Below are 23807 nucleotides of genomic sequence, written 5' to 3' on the forward strand. Positions count from 1 at the left end.
TTCAGTTGCTGACAGTGAAATACTAAATTGACTGTATTCTGTTGTTTTGTGGTTGAATCTTCCTCAGATTTTTTTTTTTTTACTGCTTTTTTACCTGTAGGTGGTGCCAACTTATTCTCTTTATGAGATTTAACAGATTTTACATTTTGTTGTCATATGATTACAATTCACTGAAATGTAACAAAATAAATGTTTACGTCTGTCAACACAGTTTCATGAGCAACAAAATATCAAAGATGTACCCTGTGTAATTTCCCCAAACATGGACTCTGTGTGTGTGTATGTGTGTGTGTGTGTGTGTGTGTGTGTGTGTGTGTGTGTGTGTGTGTGTGTGTGTGTGTGTGTGTGTGTGTTAAGGTCAGTGGGGTGGGTAGGCGAGGCTCAAGCTCCTTTTTTAGACATACTGTATGTACATAGAGAAGAGAGGGCGAGACAGTCGATGTGAGTGCACATGTGCCGGTGCATGCAGGTGCCACACAGAGGGAAGTTTATGAGACTTTAAGAGAAACAGAGGAAGATTCATCTGTGAAACAGAATCAAAACTCCTGTTGATAAACAGAAGCAGCAGTGACGAGAGCGCATTGAATCATCACTATATAAACACAGATCATCTCCTGGAGGAGCACAAGTCATAAAGTAAGTGACTTCAAACAAGTTGCATAGTCAGGATTGTTTCCTGCTTCTGCTGCCACATGCAGACAAATGTGAGGTTGTCTCCTCATAAAGCCTGAGAGGAGGCTTTCATGACACTCACTGAGTTTTGTTATATGTATGGGAACATACTCTGCAGGTAACGCTGAGTCGGGGTTATGTTGTCAAAACTGCATTAGGATCAGTCAGTTTCCTCTCCTGTCCATCATCAACAGCTTTGATGTGCATTCGTCTTGTCAGACTGTTTTGAAGACAACTGCAAGCACATTAGATAGACATAGAGCTCTGTGTTAGATATAAAAGTAGAGAAAGGAGATGGCCTGTTGCTATAATTCAACTTCTGCCAACACATTTTTGGATGGTTTCTGGTCACTTGGACATGTACACAGGCATTTATTAACATGCTGGTATTAGTGCAACATGTTACCTGTGGAGAGAGAGGCAGAAGGATATAATTTCTCATGTGACCATTTTCACTGTGTTCATCAGAAGGGGCCATCTGAACTCATGTGGTATTCAAGGCCTCATTGGGGGTAATCTTCTAATATCTTCAGTTCATGAAGTTTGACTTATGCTCATGTTTCTAAATATGTTGCCACTCCTTTAAGTTTGTTCATCACTTTTTGTTCATTGCTGTTGTTGCCTAATCATTTGTCCATCCTGAGCATGACTTTAAAATGAGTTCAAGGCATCTGTTGCCTTCCTCACAGCACTGAACTTAATGGAAGGCCAACCAGAACTCCAGATGTTGCTATTTTGGTCGCACCTCTTCAACAGTAACTGGCTGAATACCTGTAGATTAAAGAAATGTGTCTTTACATTAAAGCAGTCACAAAATAGAAACTGTAAACATTAACAGAGACACATCATTTGTTAGTTGGGATAATAATGGAGGGAAAAGTGTAATGATTCATTAAGATTTATTTTCTTTTGCCCTGTGCTAATAAGGATGACAGATGTTTGTAGGAAGTACCTTGATTTTTTTGTGTAATGACATAACAGTGATGGACATTTACATAGAGTTAAACATACATTCTCCACTGGTAAATAATAAACTGTTAATGACAGTTTACAGTCATTATATGCTCAAATACTGCAGTATCTTCATGCAGGCTGTGTGTGCTTTTGTGGGTCTCTAATGAGCCAAGGTGTCCACTGTGTGTGACAGGGTTTTTTGTGCAGTAAATCGAATTAATGTTTGGTACCATTGGCTAACAATCAGCATAAGATAGTGGTCATACCAGACCAAGTAAAGCTGTACAACAAAGCCTGGAGTGCATTAAATTGAGCAAAAGTGTGTTTGTTGTTCATGAATCCAGCATGTTTTTTGTAGGAGGAAGGTTGTTATTTGTTCTTTCAAAAATGTACATAGTCTCACTTTAAGTGGGCATTATAGGCAACAAAGGACTCCAAGTTTCATCATTGGCTTGAACCCATATAGTATGCAAATTTAAATATATTTTTGTTTTTCTTTGTTTTAGTCTTTTTTTTTTTTTTTTTTTTTAATTGTTATTCATTTTCGCTCTTTTCTCAAATGGGAGTTGCCTAACTGGGGCCCACATAGCAGCTCCTACTTTAACAATGTGGGGCCAGTGTGTTGGTTGCTGTGCTAATGGTCACCATGATTCAATGACAGCAAAAACCTGACCTGCATAGCTGTCTGTGATGCCCAGCTGCTGGTACGATTACACCACAGCTCAGCTCTTCGATGCCACGTGAGCTGTGGGCATGCACAGTGCCGTTTAAGCTCAATGTGCTGTCCAGTGACGTCTTCTCCAAAACACCAGGAGTCACACAGATAAAACATGAGTGTTACCAGAAGAATGCCATAAAGCAAACATGGCTGCACACTCTGTACACTCTACACAGCCCCTCAATGCAGAGGAAGAGTTGTAATTACTGCTCTCATACTTAGAACTTGGATCTATTCATGGACACACTTCATTCCCTCTATACAATCTCTGTAAAGGCAGAGGTGTAAATATAGTAAATGTATTCAGATGAAACAAAGGTTGAAAACAATCTGATTCATTTGTTACTTTCTAAATGTATTTGCTTTTATCGGTGTTTGTGGCGGTCATGTTCTCAGCTGTATTGACCTAAAGCCACGTTCTACAGAGGCCTGCTTGAACTTTGTATTCAACAAAGACCAAGTAACATTTCCTCTACATATCCTATTAGTGTGTGTGTGTGTGTGTGTGTGTGTGTGTGTGTGTGTGTGTGTGTGTGTGTGTGTGTGTGTGTGTGTGTGTGTGAGAGAGAGAGAGAGAGAGAGAGAGAGAGAGAGAGAGAGAGAGAGCCATTCCATGGTCAGCAGCCCCCAGTGTACATACACGTGGGCCTTACACAATGACAGGAGTCACGGCTTTCTAAAGCTTTGCACACACACACACACACACACACACACACACACACACACACACCACATAAATCATCAAATATTGACACATTCAAAGTTGGGAAGAACTCTGGGTCCTTTGATTTGTTCAACTGGAATGTTTCTGTGTGTGTGTGTGTGTGTGTGTGTGTGTGTGTGTGTGTGTGTGTGTGTGTGTGTGTGTGTGTGTGTGTGTGTGTGTGTGTTTGTAGGTGTGTACACGTGGGTATGACACTTGATAGCTCCAGCTACAGTAGAAGGTCAAGTGGGGTCCAACAGCTTCTTTGGTGTCATCTTGCAGTTCCCTCGTTCACGCTTCATTTGTGTCCTGTCAGGTTTCCTGACGACTCACGACATCACTATTTACTGGAAATGATGGGCGTCTGCGATAGTCTTTGTACTGAGATAGCTGCCCTTTAATATGTGTATTAGGCCACTGTGCAATGCTGCAAATCACTGAGCCACACTGCTTCATGACAGTTTTGGATTTAGAGGACATTGGCATCAGTGTAATAAAGAATCTTAATTTTTTTTTTCCCATAATAATTCAGAAAATTAGGAAAAAAAAATAGACAATTCATGAAATTTCCCAGGTTTCCATCAGTAGGAACATATTAGCTTGAAGGAAAACAATGCTTTGTCAGGACTTGGGCTTTCATTTTGTAGCCAGTTGCAGCAAATAACAGCAGTTTACAGACCAACTTCCTGGTTCTACTCTGCTGTTGATATGTACACACAATTTTTATGTGAAGTGAGGGCTGATTTTGCTGAACTGTCAACAACCAATATGATCACAGTGTGTATGCTGTGTGAATGAAACTCTAAAGTGACACTAAGGTCACAGGGTGGCTCCCAGCAGAACTTTGGTTTCCTGCAGCTTCATGCACTCGTGTTTTTCTCTTATATCAGAATCAGAATCAGAATTCCTTTATTGATCCCCGAGGGGAAATTATTTATATGTTTCCTGTTCTTCTGTGCTTTCAGCTGTCATGGCTCCCAGCTTGGCCCAGGCGTACAGGCGGAGGTGGTGGATGGCTGTCACGGCCATTATAGAGAACCTGTTTTTCTCCGCTGTTCTGCTGGGCTGGGGCTCACTGCTCATCATGCTGAAGAATGAAGGCTTCTATTCCCACGTTTGTATTGGTAAGATCATCATCCGCCCTGCTCGTGTGGTCGTCTCTAGTGTTATAATCATTCACATATGTCAGACACCGTGATTACACATTTCCTGATAGTGTGATAGTTTCATCAAATCCATCCTAGTCTTCTGAGTGCATGGATGTGTTTGGGCAGCTGAAGCAGCTGTTTGTTCTCTACTTTCAACAGTTGACCCTATCTTGACATTTTTTCTATGACTATCCAGAAAATGAGACTGTCCACACCAACATGACTGCCATGGAGAGCGGGGACTGGCAGACTTGCGTGGAGCAGGAAGAGATATTGAATCTTGGCTTCACCATTGGCTCGTTCCTCTTGAGTGCAGCCACTTTACCCCTGGGGATCTTGATGGACAGATATGGACCACGCCCACTGAGGCTCCTTGGCAGGTATGACAGACAGACCTTTTATTATTGGCTTTTTATCTGAACATGACAGTTTTCCACACGTTCCATGAAAATGACACTGAAACCACACTCGCTATGTGCTCTGACGTGCAGTCTCTATGTGTTTTTCAGTGCATGTTTTGCAGCCTCCTGCGCAATGATGGCTGTCGCTGCATATGACCCTACAGGTAAGACAACAAATCAATACATCAAACACTGACTCATCATATGCTTACACTGATCCAACCTGCTGCTGCAACAGCACCATTGTCCCACAGAGATACACTATTTTAAAGGACATTTCCACCGTGCTACAGCTTCAGTCTTTTTCACTCAGTCAGAGTGCTTTCCTGGTTTAACTATGAAATACCATAATTACCATAGTTATGTGTAAACACACATTTTTTATGCAAATAGGGATTACAAGTGACATGTTTCAGATGAAAAAGGTACAAAAATAAAGACCAACATCATAAAAAAACTGAATGTACTTTTAAAGTTTGATGACATCTTATCATCTTATGCTATTCTTCATTTCCATGTCTTCCATCAGTGCTGTCTTTCCTCATCTTCCTCGCTGTCTCTTTCAACGGGTTTGGAGGAATCTGTCTGACCTTCACCTCACTCACAGTATGATTCCCACAAATACACACACACACACACACACACACACACACACACACACACACACACACACACACACACACACAAATTGTATTTGCAAACAACGTCTTCACATCTGTATCAGAGATGAGGATGGTTACATTAAAAATTGTTCCACCCCTCCTCCTTTCCCTTGCTTCATGTCTTGAAGTCTCAAAGTAAGAAGCAGTGCCAGATATTTTATTCAATAATAGGTGTTATGTGCTGTACATAATAGAACACTTCAGCTTTCAGCTGGCAAACGATACCTTTATCCAAGTTAATTCTCCATTCTAAGTTCATTAGTTAGTGAGTTGAACTTGGCATTCAGCTGACATTCAGGTCAGTGAGTGGAAGTGACAAAAACTCAGTTCCTTGAAAGGCCACTTGAGATTAAGTCCAAAAGTGAGTCAAACTCCATAGACAGCCACATTAACATGCCCAACTTTACAGCAGAAATAAATATGCTTACAGCCTGGATCAAAGATGGGTTAATGCCTGCATTTACGCAGAATTCTGGGCACAATCGTTATAAGCGACAGCTAGCTGCTAGGGTTCAGCAACCAGCTCCTGGCCTCAGCTCCACCCACGCTCCACCTCTTTGAACATTTTTGGATTAGCTGGAGTTTGATGGAGTTAGGCACCGCCAAGATGGGACAACCAGAGCCACTGTCACTGAGCTTCACTGTGGCTCTTCAGAAACCTGTGGGTGACATCAGTGAGACTACGCAGTCAAAGCTCCGTTCAAGCACTAGATATTTTGGCAAACAAATCTTAACAACAAATCTTTTTAATTAATGGATTCAAGGGATTCAGTACACTGGAAAAAACTTGAGCATCACTTTGTCACAGTGGCAGCAAGCAAGGTTAAGTTGCTCAGATGTCCCACATCCTAGCAACTTCCTCCATGTTCTGGGTCTGCCTGGCATCTCCTCTCTGTTAGAATCCTGGAAAATCTCCACGGGGTGGCATCCATAAAACCACCTCAGCTGACTCCTTTCATGATGAAGGAGATAGCTCTCATAAACCAACTGCCCATACCTGCTCAGCACCAAACAACAGACTAACAGCATCACTGATGAGCTGGTGAGCACATGAGAGCATTTCGCATTTAGAAGGAGAGTTAATATCACACTTACATTCATCAGGTGCCCAAAAAACGACTCCAAATGAATGTTACAGTTTTCAGTGACGCCCCAGGTGTGCAAAAATTAAAATATATTTCTGCAGTTTCCCATTTCCTGTTTTTAGTTGTATGATGAAAGCCCAGAAATCTACATTTACTTTCCATTCTCTTTGAGACTTTATAACTGATGTTGATAAAACTCACAACAATAACTTAAGATATTAAGTGTCAGTGGCTAACTTAAAGAGGCCGTCCCCTGCACTGCAGACAGGGAGTCTTCATACACATCAGCGCAGGGGAAGCTAACCAGTCTGGAAGTCAGGGACATCGGACAAAGGTCCCAGCTGTCTGCACATTAGTCTGGGACGTCACAGCAATGCGGTACATTTCATACACTGCTAGGTCACCAGGACACCCCATAGACTCACTTTTCTATCTTCCTATCTGTCAAAGTCAAAACACCTGCTGTGATGTCACTGACTGAGGTGTGGTCAGAAGAGTAAATGATTGAATGTTTCAAACTACAGACAGCAGAGCAGCAGCATTTTCTGACCACATGATCCACTGTGGATTTTCTTTTTTGAGTCCAGTTCACCTGTTTACAACCATAAGGATCAGTATTCATGTTCTAAGCACATTGTGCGAGTGGTTTAAGCGTATGTTGTGTGTGGATGTGTATTACTCATGTTGTGGGGACATTAATCTTGTTGTGGGGACATAAATATGTTGACACACACACTGTGGGAACAAAATGTTGCAAGGTTTGTAGTCATCCTCAAATTGCACAGTCTTCCCTAAGGGTTGAGATTTGAATCGAATGCGTCCCCTCAAGTAAAGGGAGATTGTACTACTATGTTTAATCCCGGAGTCAAAGCTGGATGCATTCAGTGTCGACTTTTTGTCTGATTTTTGATCCAACTTTTAACTTTTAACCTCACTCTAAAGATGTATTCCATGTTTGACTTGCCACTGACTTTTAAGGACACACATGAAAATGGTTGGGGTTAGGCATTTAAATTGAAAGGTTAGCCATCAGTCAGGTGTTAGGATGTAGAGGTGTTTGAGAAGAGCATGGTTGAGGCTAAGATGAACAGTTAGTCTGCAGGATGGAATCCAAGCATGGTCAAGGATGAGACCAATCCCAAGGCAAGAATGTGGGTGCTCGAGTCAAATGGTTGTGCTGAAATTGACCCTGAAGTTAAGATGTAGATTAGGCATTGAACTTGAAGGGTTATGGTCTGGACAATAATAGTACTTTATAATAATAATACATAATTTTATGGACATAATGTCCTCTGAAGTGATGGAAACATGACTCTGTGTTTATGTGGGTGCATGTGTGTGTTTGTGTGTGTGTGTGTGTGTGTGTGTGTGTGTGTGTGTGTGTGTGTGTGTGTGTGTGTGTGTGTGTGTGTGTGTGTGTGTGTGTGTGTATTTTGGAAAGCAGCACATGCTGTTCTACTCGTTCTAACTCGTTCTAAATTCTGCTGCGGTCTCAGCCAATCCAAAACGTGGGCGGCCAACCCACCCTCCCACAGCCCTGTCCCTTTGTCAAGCACATGTCTCTCTCTCTCTCTCTCTCTCTCTCTCTCTCTCTCTCTCTCTGTGTGTGTCACTGTTTCTCCTACCTCCTGACCTAGACTTTGTCCTTGACATGGTCATTTTAGCCTCTCTGCTATCACTCTTTGTCTAGTGTGTGTTTGTGTGTGTTAGTGTCTGTTGTGGTGTGTATTACCTTGTTGATAAGTTCTTACATAACTACCTGGTGTAAAAGGTGTACATTCCCAGATAACCTAACAAGCTGCCAACACATGCAGTCAGGTCAATGATAAGGCAGTTTGTAATAAACTGACTGACCAGAGGCACCACTGGTCTTTCCCCCCACTCACAATGGCTCAAACCTACAGTCAAATTCATACTTGCCTTCCTGCTTGCACATTATATTTTCTTGTTTCTACACACAAACAGGAGCTCTTCTCATTGTCATGTGCTCAATATTTTCTTTCCTAATGTGTGTGCTTGCTCTTCTTCTTTTTTATCTTCATTGCGGTTGGCAGACAACATTATGATGCATCCACCAACGTGTGACACACACATGACATTGCCCTTATTTAATTTTTTGATAGACTTAAAGTCCACAGCCACTCTGGCTCTGTGAAACTGTACTGAGAACAACTGACAATGACAATGTTAGCATGATGATGTTCACCATGGTCACCATCTTCGTTAGTTATGTTAGTGCATGTTTGCTAATTAGCACTAAATACAAAATACAGCTGATGTGAAAGCCATTAGTATCAGGTATTTGGTCATAAACCAAAGTATCAGACAATTTTTTTTTATTTTTTTTTTTACCTGATAATGGCGCTGCATGGTGTTAGGGGATTACTAACATTTTTACAATTCATTCCATTACTGAGCATCACTGTTTCCCAAATGTTGTGCCAGTCCATCCACTAGATGTCAAAATATTCACTGGATAAATGATAACTATCTAGTTTGTGGTGCTGCAGTAAAAGTCACGGGAATCACCAAAGTCAGTAGATTCTCTAGGGACCATAAATACCTTTTCCAAATGGCAATTCATCCAATATCAAGATATTTCACTCCGGACCAGCCCAGCATCCTCAGAATTACTGGATGATTCCATAACCCATAATTTAGTGCAGGACGTAGTGTGCCCGTTCAGTACCAAGGGGGAAAGTAAGGGTTTGGTGACTGATTGGTGAGAGGGATGCAGTTAACATTTGCTTTTTTATTAAACATGACCACAATTCTAACCATGCGCAAATGTTTCGTTGTCTAACCATAAACATATCTGAACCGTAGCTTGTTTTCTATTACCATGATCGTTTCTTATCTTTAACTGTACCATCGCAGCCAAAGTGAGAATTTGAAAAACAATGGGATTCGATGCAAAAAAGTTGTCATTAAACATATTTCTGTTTTTGAAGAATATCGACTATTTATCTGGTGATTGTATATTTGGGAATGGATGAGTACCCGTGGGAAGAACTTCATGTTGATAGGCTTTTTGGCACAGTTGGGTCATCTCTCAATCTACGTGTGCTCTACAGCAGGGTACAAGAATGAAAGAAAAAATTACATGAGGCAGACTTTGGGAACTGAGAGTAATAACAGATGGGATATCTAATGGAAACAGAGGGGGAGAGCCACAGAAAAAGGGGAGGGCAGAAAGGAATGGAAAAACCGGGGGAAGCAATGACAACATGGAAACATTACTGAGGAGAGAGAAAGTCGAAGCAGAGAAGGAGGACATTGGTTGAACTTGAGGACTGTAGACAGAGACAAACATAGATGATATACCTTTGAGCACATTTGGTTTCGATATACAATCTATAACTGCTACTACTATATTGCCACCACTACAACTGATGTTATTAGCACTACTATTAATACAGTCAAATGAACAGAAAGGGAGGGTAGAGAGTGGCATGACAGTGAACTGACAGACAGAGAGACACAGTGTCCAACAGACATGTAACTAACATTGAGGCCAGGCAGTCAGTAGCTTTACATAAAATTACCATGACTGTTACTCAAAACTAGATTACCAACCACACAAAGCAGGCAGTTGCTATGGTTCCCTAACAGCCCACTTTGTATCAACTGTTTTTTGGCTCATGATTCATTTCAAATGTCTGAGGGAATTTACAACCTAAAACAGAATATCAACTCGTGAGTCCTGTATGGTTCTGTATTGCTGCCAGCTGTCTATTGGAGATATTGGAGATGAATGATTTTAGATTATACTGTGCTCGTAAACTTCCTATACGAAGCTAAAAAAAATAAATAACTTGAATGGAAGCAATAATGACAACAGGATCAGATTTGTTCTTTCTAATATCAGCAGAATGAAGTAGATTGTCACAACATCAGTACGAGGCAGGAACACTTCAGTGGTTTTGATGGTGAAATGATCACAAAAAGGCTTACAAACAAAGTCCAATCAAGAGTAGCTAAGAATCCTCAGGTTAACAGGAATACAGGCGGGCAGGCACCGATTCAGATTCATGTTCAGGTTCAGGTACAGAGGCTGCAAAGCAAAGGCACAGAGCAACATTGACAATATGGCAGCTGACTGGGGAGAGACAAGATAACATACAAACAAGTGAAGCATTTTTCCTTGAGCAGTGTTTAACAGAAGCACCTTGGGTAAATGGAATTTTGATCACTAAGTGTGCAAAAGCAGGAAGGAATTATATAATATACTCTAAATTCATCTGCACTGTTGGCTGAAAATAAATAATCTTCAGATGATACAAATCATGGCTCAATATTACTTTTCCTCTTTGTTAAAGAAGTATGATTTTGAACAAAATCATGTTGGCAGAAATATCTTATTTATTCCGGTTTTCTATATATGTATCACAGCTATTCTTGTCCATAGTTTCATACAAAAATAAGAGAGAACAGTGTGCCCACACCAAACCACTTACTGTAGATGCAGCGGGTTCAGTTTGGACAACATCACCATTGGGCACGTCTGTGATATTAACTCAAAGGGCTGCTTTCAGAGCAGATCCTTTGAGACAACACAGAGGCTGAAAAACACACAAGAAGCATACACAGCATCCAAACTTCAGACTTGGGAAAAAATATCTGTGAACTGTGCTCAGACAACATCATCTAACATGCATATTGCCATTCAGTTTTCTGCATTCGTGTTCATTCCATGGCATCTCCTCCTGTGCAACCTTCAGGAGAAACAATGTGCTGCTGGCATTTCTGCAGGATGGAAAGAATATTCGACTTGCTATTGGGATACCTCAAGAACAGAAGAGTTGGTCATCAGTGTGTGTGTTGGTCTCATGGCCTGAGCTAATACTGGTATAGGACATATAGGATATACTATATGTGCCATTCTGGAATAGAAATGAACAGTCATCCAAAAAATCTGATATGAGCAGTATGTTTAAGCTGAGTATGAAGGCCTGTCATGTGGATAGTGCCACGTGCAGTGCGCTCTGTGATTGGCAGCACTCCAACTGAGTCTATAGTTAGAGTGACGCACACACACACACACACACACACACACACACACACACACACACACACACACACACACACACACACACACACTCCAAAGCGTACCATGTGCATGGCCAGAGAATCTTCACATGCTCACACTCACACATGTACCAAGTTGTTCTGACAAAAGGACGAGTGACAGTCACACAGGGACTGTGTGTGTGTGTGCATGCATGCGTGCGTGCGTGCGTGAGTATGTGCTTGTGTTTGTCTGTGAGTCTGTGTGTGTGTTAATCAGTGCAATTTCCAACCCTTAGAAGAAAAGCTTTTTTATCAGTATGCAGTAGCGCCGCCTGCTGGTTCAGTTTTTAATGTGCATTTGACACATTGATAACACACATTAGTTTGCTCATAACAGCTATTTTTAGTCAGTTTCACATTATATGTTGTTTTATGCAAGGCCTGATTTGTTTGATAAAGTTGTCTTTCTCTTGAATCTCTCTCTCTTTCATCTAGCTGCCTAACATGTTTGGTAATGTACGATCGACGATCCTCTCGCTGATGATTGGCTCCTATGCTTCCTCAGCTGTCACCTTCCCTGCTGTCAAGGTGCTGACATGTGCACTCATACACTGACACTCATGCACGTATGCACAAATCTACTTCTACTTCAACAAAGAAATGCTGGTTTAGAATTGTTTAGGACTGAGTAACTCTGCACTGACTAACATAAAAAGACATTTTCGGAGAAAATACACCCCTGCTTTCAAAAAAGCTGGAATGCTCTGTGTTTGACAACGCTTTTACAAAGTGTTTCTGAGCCCATGTAGTAACATCCTTTACACAATCATGTGTTCACAAAGTGGTGAACCTGGCTGTGAATGACTCTTTCCAGGATGCTCCTTTCATACCCAATCATGATACTCTCACCTGTTACCAATGCACCTGTTTACCTATGTTTTTGAAACGTTCCACATCTTTTCCAGTCTTTAGTTGCTCCTGTCCCAACTTGTTTGAAATGTGTTGCTGCACCATATTCAGAATAAGCAGATATTCCATAATATATATTATATTACAAAAAATCAATGAAGCTGAGCTGATGATGATGTGTTCAATTTATTGTATGTCGAAAAGAATTAGCAAATGATCACATTCTGTTGTATTTATGTTTTACACTGTGTCCCAACTTCTGGGAATCGGGGTTTGCACATGTGTTTGCTGAATGCTGAGGGGTACTGCTTGATAAACAGTAAAACAAAGAGCTGAAGGACTGTGTTCTGTAGGAAGTGTACAATAAGTACTGCAGGAACATTAACAAAGAAAGAAACAGACCCCTTTGAAGGGACCAAAGTGAGAAGAATTGTAGAACAAGCAGGAATGGGAAGTAAAGAAGAAGAAGTAGAAAGGGAGGAATAGTTTGGTGATTAGAAGAAGAAACAAGTAATGGGGAGAAAGAAGGGAGGAAACTGCAGTGGGCTGTCAGGGATGACCTTTAAGCAGCAGAAATATTACAATGATGCGATAAGGTAACATCTACAATATGCTCATATCCACTTCTTTTTTAACATGTTCCCCTTCTATTTCATTCCTATCCTTATTCCTCCTCTATCTGTCTCTCTGTGTCTCTCTCCTTACCTGTCTATCCTCTCCTCTCTAGCTGATTTATGACCTTGGAGTGTCATTCCGCATCATCATGTGGGTTTGGTCTGGAATGGCCTGCACGGTCTTCCTCAACTGCTTTCTAAACTGGCCTGCTGAGTCCTTCCCTGCACCTGAAGACATCAGATACACGTCAGTACACTCTACGTCCTGTAGTCACATTATTAAACCCATTAAGCATTAAACACAAAGCTTTTATACACACAAAATGACTCAGAAATTGAGATTAAGATTAAAACAGATTCAGATTAAGACAATCCTTTTACAAACAGTTTTGTATAGTCAGTCTGCCTTTCAGCTGAAATTGGAACTTAAAGGATCCCTGTGTGTAAATTACAAATGAAGAGAAGTATAATATATATATAATACATATAAAGCCACATCTCAAAAATATCTAGTGTCTGATGGTATTCTGGAATAATGTATGGCGATAATTTAGTGCAATTTTTACAAAATGCTAGTCTTTGAGAACAATAAGAACCAAACCCAAGAAAGCTGTAAACCAAAACAACGAGCAGATGGATGCTAACACAAACTACTGTGAGACATCTCCGTAGATTTGTCACTACAAGCAATACTTAATACTTATTATTTGATCCAGTATTGAGAATATTCATCAGTGTAGCTTTAAAGCCATTGTGTTGAATATTGAAATTTTAAAACTTCGGTGTCCCCATTGATGGCATCTGAAAAAGACATTGTTGCATACAGCTACACCTAGCACCTGCCCTACAGTCCTATTTGTCACCCAGGTTCATTCCACCCGCTCTATATTATAGTCAAATCAAGGTTTGCATGGCAGAATAAAGTCAAATCACAATTTACCTCAGGGGGCTTTACGATCTTTACTGCATACGACACCATCTGTCCTTAGACCCTCAATTCAGATAAGGGAAAGCTCCCCACAAAAAACCCTTTAACTTGGGAAAATTTGAAGAAACCTCATTAAGAGCAACAGAGGAGAGATCTACTATTTTGCTGTTTTCTTTTAGTGCAGAAAAAGAGCAAATGCTGTCATATTTCTGAGTTTCATTTTTATGTATTCATGAATTGCATCATGGGCTGGATGAAACAGTCTCGAGAACTGTATGCGGGCCAGTTGTTCTCCACCCATGTAATAAACAAATACTGAGACATCAGAGGATAATTCCTCATGGTTTTGGTGACCACCTGTCAGGTCAGTTATTTATCAGTTATTTTAGATGCCTCAGTATACATTCAATCCCTTTTTTTCTCTCAATAGTAAAAAAGTGAAGCTGAATGGGGTTGTGACAGCGGACAAGATAACTGGAGACAGATACGTCACCCATGTGACTCTTATGGAAGACACAGTGGGAGCAAAGGAGCCAGAGCCCGAGCAGCCAGAGACTCAAACCACAGTCCAGGGTAAGTAATATTATCCTTCACATCGTATTTGTGTTGTATTTATGTATTGATGTGGAAGAGTGGAGAGGCCTGTGAAACAGCATTCAGGTCACTGCAGTTTATGAAAACACGGTTTTTGTTTCCGTACTGGTGCGAAGTAGCCACCATTGGTCAGGTGGTGATGTTTTTAGTGGGGGTATTTTTATGGAGGATCCCCCAGGTGAACACGGGGAGAACATGCAAACTCCGCACAGAGCGCCCACAGCGAGATTCGAACCGGGGACCTTCTAGCTGTGAGGCGACAGTGTTACCACTGAGTCACCGTGCCACCAATCTACACAATCTACACTCATCTGTGCAGCTCATCTGCTGTTAACCAAGCAAATAATTGAGTCACAGAGTAGCCTGCAAACCTGTACTGCAACACACCTGACTAACTTAAGGCATTACATTTACCCAATTTACTTTTTTTTTTTCTTTGCTTTTTGTAGAGAGCATTTCACAAACTCAGATTTTTTTTAAGGGAGTCTGGGACGGATTTGCCACCACCTCAAATTAATCACGTTAGACAGATTTTGCTCTGGAGGACAGAGGTCTCATCTCAATAAGGACAACGAGAACATATTAGAAATATCAGGTGTCGACACAAAGGCAAGATCTGATCATTTATCATCCAGATAACGTATCTGGATACAGACGGCATCTTAATACCAGGTGCAAATGAGGCGCAAGTCCTCACAATGGGTCAAGCTCCAAAGCTGTACATCAGCTCCTACATTTCCTACAGTGCTGTTTAATATCAAAGGATGTCAATGTGAAGAGTAGATGCTGCATAGAAGAAAGCTGGGACTGTGACAATGTTTTCCACACATTTACATGTAACATACTTTGCACTTTGAAATGTTGCTAATCAAATGTAAAAGAAATAGAGTTGCTGTGAATGAACCTCTAAAATTAACTAAACCGTAGCAAAGTAGTTTCATTACTTGTTTGTGGACGAGTTATTTGATATTCTTGGGTGTTTTCTCTCAGTCTGATGTGAAGCAGGAAGTTTCCTTTTAATATCAGTTTGAATTGAGATGAATTATTGCTCGTATAACATTTGAGAGGGAAATTCAGCACTGATATTGTCTGAGTGACACTCTGAGGTGCTCTGCTCTCATTCTGAGGTGAAACTGGTCAGTGGAAACACGAGCTTTCTCAATGACAGACTGTCATTTCGGTGCTTAAAAGTCACATTGGTCTTTGAAATGTATTCTTTGTTATTAAGTTTGACTAATTATTCACACAGTTGAAATGACAAATCTACAGAAGCATAATGCATTCACTTGACAAAAAAAAATGCTCTGTTTTTAGGAATCATTTCAGAAGTCTTGGAAAATGTTTCATGCATGTTTTTCTGATTTGATGAGATTAGCTCAGAATTCACTGTTAATCAGAGTGCTGAGGAATGACAAACACTAATTCTGAACGACCATATGAGTTATTTTGAGTCAAGCTTAGAGGCTGTGTTAGTATAGCTCTGGTTGTGTCTGTGGTTTGGAACACAAACAGCCAGCAGCGGTGCGGATGCAGTGGATTGTGAATGGTTTCAGAAAGAGGTTTAAACCTGGACTGTGAATTGACTCACCCTGAGACGGGAAATTTTCAGTTCCAAAACAGCTGATCAGAATTAGCTCTGAGAATGTTCACTCTGAATTAAGCATGCATTGGGAATGAAAAAAAAAACATCATCACTGGAGCTCGGACACTACGATTCATTATGGCAACCATTTACATCCAGTGCAACGACTTAGAAATATGAACCAATACAGTCCATGGTATGTATCTTAAAAAAGAGAAGTGGAGAAAGGACAAAGTTAAAACTGCTAGATTTTATTTTTCAGCACAGTCCACTCATCATCATCATCATTCACCAGGCTTGAATTTCCTTAATGGATAAAAAAGTGCTGGAATCCCACCATGTGTCGAAAAGGTGTGTAGGTTCAAACTGACTGTAAATTTTGAGATGTCTATTACATTTAAAAGTCTTGCTCAACAGCATTTGATGATTATATTTCAATGATTGTAAATTGAAACATAGACACTGAAATGCTGTCAGAACACACTAAGACTATGTCCATGCAGACATTATTCAAAAAGTCACTTTCAAGATTCAGCTGCACCTGACCCTCACTCAGAAATATTCAGTGTTCAACATGATATGGTACCCCTGACAGGAACCTTCCATCGGTGTGACCAGTCACAACATGATTGTTTATTGATCAGTGTTTACATGTCAAAACCTCATACAGATTTTTTTTTTTTTTCAATAACTTTTACTGCAGTTAAAGAAGGATTCAGCACAGGAGAACTGGTTCACAGTCGTGGTAATGTTCACAGAGACGAAGTGTTATAAGGAAGGACGATGTAGAAATGTTACACAACGAATACACAACGTCCAGAGTTCACTGTCTGTCCTTACATTGATGCCAGATTGATCATTGATCATCGCCCTGTAGTTTCTCTGCTAAACACACTGAGTTCTTCGGCTGTGGAGGAGTCCCTCCTGCCTGGCCTGCTGCTGCTCCTCTTCTCGGTTAATTCAACTTTGTGCTGCATCCCAACGTGGGACTGGCTCCATCATCTACCTCAGCCATGCTGCTGATGTACAAATGATGATACGGGAGTGGTAAATTAGAGGCACAATATTGTGCATTGTGTTTTACAAGTTACAGAACTTATTAGACTTATTAACTCCATACCTGACCTGAACTAAAGGCTGCTTTCACACATCATCTCTCCGTCTTTCTGTCTTCAGGCTCTGTGACGCTTTGTCATTCTATGTGCTCTCCCATCTTCCTGTGGAGTCTCATCACCATGGCAATGACCCAGCTCAGGCTGATCTTCTTCATGGGTGCCATGAATAAGATGCTGGAGTTCCTGGTCACTCACGGCAACCCTAACCGTAAGAGTGATTTATTTTATATATATATGTGTGTGTGTGTGTGTGTGTGTGTGTGTGTGTGTGTGTGTGTGTGTGTGTGTGTGTGTGTGTGTGTGTGTGTGTGTGTGTGTGTGTGTGTGTGTGTGTGTGTGTGTATTTCACTAGAATTTTGGGTTAAATGATCTGTGGTGATCCCTAACCTGCAGCTGTTGTTTCTTTCAGCTTCAGAAGAGCTGCAGAAGGAGGTGGACGAACAAGGTAAGACTCAAGATGCTCAAAGAAAGAAATGGACAGGCTGAGCTTAAACCCTGAATGGCAAAAAGTCAGTGGACATCTGACTGTCACACCAATCTCAGCTTGTTGGACATTCCGTTCTAAAACCATGGGCATTATTATGGAGTTGAATCCCTGTTTGTGGCTACAAAGGCTGCCACTCTTCTGGGAAGGCTTTCCACAAGATTTTGGAGTGTGTCTGTGCGAATTTATGCCCATTCAGCGTAAAGAGCATTGGTGTTGGACAAGAAGGCCTGACTTGCAATTGGTGTTCTAATTCCTCCCAAAGGTTTTCAGTGGGGTTGAGGTCAGGACTCAGGCCAGTGGAGTTCCTCAATGGCATTAAGAGGACCCTTCACTGGAGCTAAAGGGCGAAGCCCAAACCCTGAAAAACAGCCCTCCTCCACCAAACGTTACAGTCAGCACTATGTATTTCTGTAGGTAGCCTTCTCATGGCATCCATCACACTGTCAGATGAAGCATGATTCATCACTTATTATGTTTCAACAGCTCCAGGGTCTGGTGGCAGCTTGCTTTACACCACTCCAACTGACTCTTGGCATTGCACATGGAGATGTGAGGCTTACATGCAGCTGCTCAGACATGGAAACTCATTTCATGAAGGCCCTGGTGCAAAGTTCATATGCTGATCTTGCTTCCAGAGGCAGTTAAGAACTCTGTAGTGAGAGAGGCAATAGATGATGGGCGATTTTTACATGCTTGATGCTTCAGCGCTCGTTGGCCTCACTCTGTGAGATTGCGTTGTCTGCCACTCTGTGGTGCTTCCACTTAGCAATAATGGCACTTACAGTTCACCAGGGCAGATACAGTAGCGTATGACAGGGCCACATATAAAGTCACTGAGCTCTTTACAACCAATTCTAAATTCTAAATGTTTGCCTTTTCTAGCTATTTGCTGGATTTTAAACATGTGTTGGCAATATGTGCAACTGAAACACCTGAGCTCAATAATTAGTAGGTGTGTCCACTGACTCTGGTCATATAGTTTATGTGTCACTATGATCCACAGAGGTCATGTTGTTGGTATTTTCTCTGGGGTTTGGTAATCTGGGGGAGTTTACAATCAACAACAGTTTACAATCTGCAGTTGAAAATGTTCAGAGTATTTTGAGTTTTCTCCATCTGAATTGTATTCCTCACAGTGTGGGTAGGGTTTGAAACTATTTAGACCTCCATATTGGGAAATGAAACTTTAAAACATGTGGGTTTCATGACCTTAGTATTTCTGAAATCTGACCAAAGCCTTGGTCATACATAATGTTTGTACAGGCTTCAATATTTTTCAATTTCAATTTTCAGTTTTCAATTTTATTTGTATAGCACCAAATCACAACAGAAGTTGTCTCAGGACACTTTCCATATAGAGCTGGGACAGGCCGAGCTCTTTTATCTACAGAGACCCCACAGTTCTCTCATGAGCAAGCTCTTGGTGAGAGTGGTGAGGAAAAACTTCTTTTTTAACCAGCAGAAACCTCAGGCAGCCGGCCATCTGCCTCGAGGGTTGGGTTAGAGAGAGAGAGCGAGAAAGAGAGTGGGACAGACAGAGAGAGAGAGACAGAAATGCATTCACAGTAACAATGCCAGTGGATGTACAGTAATAATAGTAGTTGCAGTGGATGTCAGGCAGGGCCATGGCAGGAGACGTAGCTGTAATCCACAATCCAGATTCAGCCACTATGGAACCTGTGAGACGACAAAGCACAGAGACTCCGGGGAAGCTAAGTGGGTAACACGCTGTGGCAGGACATGAAAGCATGCAGATGGAGAGGGACAGAAGAACAGAGGAGCTCGGTGTATCTTTGGATGTCCCCCGACAGTCAAATGCTATAGCAGCATAACTAGGGGCTGGTCCAGGACCAGCCTGAGCCAGCCCTAACTATAAGCTTTATCAAAAAGGAAAGTTTTAAGCCTACTCTTAAATGTAGAGACAGTGTCTGCGTCCCGGACAAAGACTGGAAGATGGTTCCGCAGGAGAGGAGCTTGATAGCTAAATGCTCTGACTCCTGTTCTGCTTTTTGAGACCTTAGAAACCATAAGTCAGACTGCATTCTGGGAACGCAGTGTTCGAGTGGGGTAATAAGGCACTATGAGCTCTTTAAGATAAGAAGGTGCCTGGTCATTTATGGCTTTGTAAGTAAGGAGGAGGATTTTAAATTCTATTCTAAACTTTATAGGGAGCCAGTGCAGAGTGGGTGATATTGGAGAAATATGATCTCGCTTCCTGGTTTTTGTCAGAACATGTGCTTCAGTGTTCTGGAGTAACTGGAGGATATTTAGCAATGAATTTGGGCAGCATGGACTAGTTTTTCTGCATCATTTTGAGACAGGATGTGTCTAATTTTTGCAATGTTATGTAGATGAAAAAAGGCAGTCCTTGAAATTTGTTTTACATGGGAGTGAAAGGACATGTCCTGGTCAAAGATAACTCCCAGATTCTTTACAGTGGTGCTGGAGGCCATCGCAATGCCATCTATAACTGCTGTGTCATCAGAAAGTGAGTTTCTAAGGTGTTTAGGGCCTACTACTATAACTTCAGTTTTATCTGAGTTTAGCATCAGAAAATTGTCATCCAGGTCTTTATGTCATGAAGAGACGCTTGTAGTCTAGTTAACTGATTGGTTTCGTCTGGCTTCATTGATAAATATAGCTGGGTATCATCTGCATAGCAATGAAAATGTATTGAGTGCTTCCTGATAATGTTCCTTAAAGAAGCATATATAAGGTATGTCTCCCATTTACTTGTACCTCTTTCTACATACATTTCTATGGACTTCACTCAATCACTGCATGTCCCTCCCCAGTGGGTTTCTACTCCTCTATCTTCGGTTCAATGCAGCTGCTTTGTCTACTGACCTGTCCTTTGATTGGCTACATCATGGACTGGAGAATGAAGGAGTGTGAAGAGGAAAATTCAAACACACAAACAGAGAAGAGGTATGCTTCTTTGTAGGTTTAAACATTGTGTTGCAGTCAGTGTTTATTGTCCAGGTTGGCTTATGGGCTTTCCATGGATTTTTTCAAGTTTATCGTGGAATTCAATGCTAACATGCCACGTGTACATTTGTCCCCTTCAGTCAGTCAGATCCCCCAAAGAGAAGCAGAAAGGTCCAGAAACTGACCAATGCCATGAGAGCTTTCATCTTCACCAACATTCTATTGGTCATCTTTGGAATAATTTCCTTGGTTGACAACCTGCCCATACAGGTTAGACAACTCCTCTATAGGAATACAAAGATCAAAGTTTCTATGCATGCTAATACAGAACCAATATCTAGGAATGTATAGAGACTCACAGGTAAAAACACACAGTGACACTTGAGATGATCATTTATACGTCTGCTGTCTGTCATTCTTTCTGTTAGATGGTGTCATTTGTTCTGCATACCATCGTGAGAGGATTTATCCATTCCTGCTGTGGAGGTCTCTATGCTGCTGTGTGAGTAACACCACTGGCATCTTTAAGGCTGGGATTGAAACGCATAACTATTTGAAATGGAACTGACTATCTGTAATGTGAAGGGTGCTTCTTGCAGTGACAAATCCACAAAAAATTATCGTCTGACTCTATGATTCTCCTCAGGCCTACAGAGCTCATTTTTTTGTTTTACGGCCTGCAGCTTTACTTTTGATTTTCTTCCAGTCTCGCCACTTTCATTGACAGCATTTCCAGCCACAGCAGGCAACAGTTTTCAAAGAAAAAGCTCTGATAAAGTCACTCCCAAACAAAGTTAGCAGCTAGCAGGTGAAAATTGTGGAGCATTTAGCAGCTAAAGACCAAAACAGAAGTAAAAAGAGAATTAATATTAGACTTAGATTTGTCAGATGGTCAGAAATACGACTCTAAATGAATGCTAATGTTGCTCTGAGTATGCTTGATGTATAAATAAACAACAAATTTCTAACAACTTTCAAGGTCATGTATCACTATTATGTTAACAGCTTGTTGCACTGCCCAGGAGAGGTAAAAAATAGATAAATAATAGAGGTTTACATTTCTAAATCAAGTTAATATTGTTTAGTTTAATAGTGAATTACGGCAATGACTGGGTAAAAGGACATTCTTTCTCTTTCTTTTTATTCTCCTGCTGATTGTTAATCGTTTCTATCTGCCCTCTCACTCTAGTTATCCAGCCAACCACTTTGGGACATTGACAGGCATGCAGTCAATGATCAGCGCTGCTTTTGCCTTGCTCCAACAGCCACTGTTCATACTGATGGTGGGACACCTCAGTGGAGATCCTTACTGGGTAGGGAGCACATATACACACAATCAAAAAGAAGACATTAGCATGCAATTATATATAACAGGTTTTCTAACAGGTTTTCCACATGCCCTGACTTGTCTCTCCTCACAACAGATCAATTTCGGCCTTCTCATCTTCTCCCTGGCTGGCTTCCTGTTACCAGGCTACCTCTTCTTTCACCGTAGAAACCTGATCAGGGCAAAGGCAGAGCATGATAGGCTGGCTACCAGCCAATCAGACAAAGAGAATGGACCCCAAACAGATAGCGGAACTACTAAGAGTCCAGCCAATGGGCATGCAAGCAACGGATACACACCATATTAGTTTTATGTAATTTTTCATTCAGTAATTTATGAATATACTGAGGCCATACGTGCAACCTCATTCTGGTTTGAAAACTATGAAATCTTTATTTAAAACAAACAAAACCCAAAGATTAGAGCCAATAATAGTGCCACATTTGGACAGTGTTTGAATTGGAACAGGAAGTTACATTTGTAACTCGAAGGTCAGATTTCTCATTTCAATAATAGTCTTTGACTTTCACTAAATTCCATCATGCTATCATTTGAAAATGACTCGTAAAGGTGGCTCAGTTGTTAGCGCTGTCACTTCCCAACATAAAGGCCTTGGGTATGAATCTGAACTCACGTCATTCTCCTGTTTAGGGTGGTTTGCTTCCTTCACAAACACCCTAAATTGCCCGTAATTGAGAATATGTGCACATGTGATGGACCAGTGAACTGCATGCTGGGGAAGGCTCCAGTCCCCAAACCTTTCACCCTAGCAATAAGTGACAAAGGAGCATAACATTTCAAGGACCACACTGGTATTTTTGCCTTTTTTGTGCTGTTTACTATCAACCACATACAGTAGCTCTACTACAGTATCTTCATTTTTCAAAGCATAACTTTTTAGACGATTGAATGGGTTTGAAACTTGCTTGTGATCAGTAATCCATCACAGTAAACTACAAAAATGCAAGCTAATAAAGCAGGCCAACACAGACAATGTGTGACAGCTATGAGCACTATATGTTATGTTGACATAGCTAAATAATTTAGGCATGTTTTTAATGTCTGCTATAGGTTCACAATTTTTCAAATCTGTCTTAAAACAACAGTCAGGTGCCTATGACATGTACACTGCTGCTGTAATCATTCCTCATGTACATACTGGCTATTGAAAGATTCCTTTCTCATACATTTAAATGGAAGTTATGGGGTGCAAAATCCACCGTCCTCATTCTGAGCAAAAATGTTTTCCTGAGTTAATATGAGGCTTTAGCGGTCTGAGATTCATCCATTTTCCAAACTTCCATTATTTTTTAATAAATTCCCTTTTTGTGTTCCCCTGAACAATTTTCTCTGTTGAGCTGCAGTGAAGGGACATTGACTAAAAGAGGGAATTATATACTAAAAAGACTGTTGTTTTGGATGATATCCACTTGATTTATATACCTTGGACTGCTGAAGCTTCATATTAGCTTCAGCTTCAGCAGGTATGAACAGGATGAATAATTACAGCAAGCAAAACCAGTTTCAGTGTTTATATGGGCACCCGACTATTGTGTTAAACCAGAATTGAAAAATTGTGAACCTTTCCTTCAAGCCTAATTACTGCACAATGTAAATGACAGAAACATAATTTGTTACCCTGACAATTAGAATAATGACACAACATTTGATAACAAGGTAGTGAGACATATGAAGCAAGACTGGTTAACTAAAAAAAAAGAAGAAAGAAATATACATTCTTCCTCTTACTAACTGAATTCATATACGATAAAACACACGTTTGCTCCGTTCAGTATACTCAGGAGTTTTGCCTCTATAGCCTTAGCTGGTCTGGCTTTTGGTCACTAAATGTTAACTACTGTTACAAAATGGACATCACTCCAATTAACCGACTTTATGACTCTTCCCCAAGTGACAGTTATTCAGTAATTGTCACTTGTTCAACAAAATGTTATATAGTCTTGCACTCA

General features: G+C 40.9%; 1 protein-coding gene across 1 annotated transcript; it reads left to right on the forward strand.

Annotated features, from left to right (window-relative positions):
* The first annotated feature begins 455 nt into the window (after positions 1-455).
* On the forward strand, positions 456-23049 carry slc43a1b (solute carrier family 43 member 1b). Its single transcript, XM_070982047.1, has 15 exons — positions 456-636; positions 4013-4171; positions 4392-4575; positions 4705-4760; positions 5126-5202; positions 11849-11941; positions 12990-13123; positions 14235-14377; positions 17157-17303; positions 17505-17540; positions 20378-20510; positions 20651-20780; positions 20939-21012; positions 21700-21823; positions 21935-23049. The coding sequence occupies exons 2-15, from the start codon at positions 4018-4020 to the stop codon at positions 22142-22144; spliced, it is 1695 nt and encodes a 564-aa protein (XP_070838148.1). The 5' UTR covers positions 456-636; positions 4013-4017; the 3' UTR covers positions 22145-23049.
* The last annotated feature ends 758 nt before the right edge of the window (positions 23050-23807 follow it).

The sequence above is a fragment of the Chaetodon trifascialis genome, chromosome 2 (assembly GCF_039877785.1).
Source record: "Chaetodon trifascialis isolate fChaTrf1 chromosome 2, fChaTrf1.hap1, whole genome shotgun sequence".
Classification (NCBI taxonomy): Eukaryota; Metazoa; Chordata; class Actinopteri; order Chaetodontiformes; family Chaetodontidae; genus Chaetodon; species Chaetodon trifascialis.

What these genes read in the sequence shown, in the direction of transcription:
- slc43a1b (XM_070982047.1), top strand. Translation starts at nt 4,018, where the DNA reads ATGGCTCCCAGCTTGGCCCAGGCGTACAGGCGGAGGTGGTGGATGGCT. An exon ending in CCTGAAGACATCAGATACAC is followed by an intron (nt 13,124 to 14,234) that starts GTCAGTACACTC and finishes TTCTCTCAATAG; the next exon opens with TAAAAAAGTGAAGCTGAATG. An exon ending in TTGACAACCTGCCCATACAG is followed by an intron (nt 20,781 to 20,938) that starts GTTAGACAACTC and finishes TCTTTCTGTTAG; the next exon opens with ATGGTGTCATTTGTTCTGCA.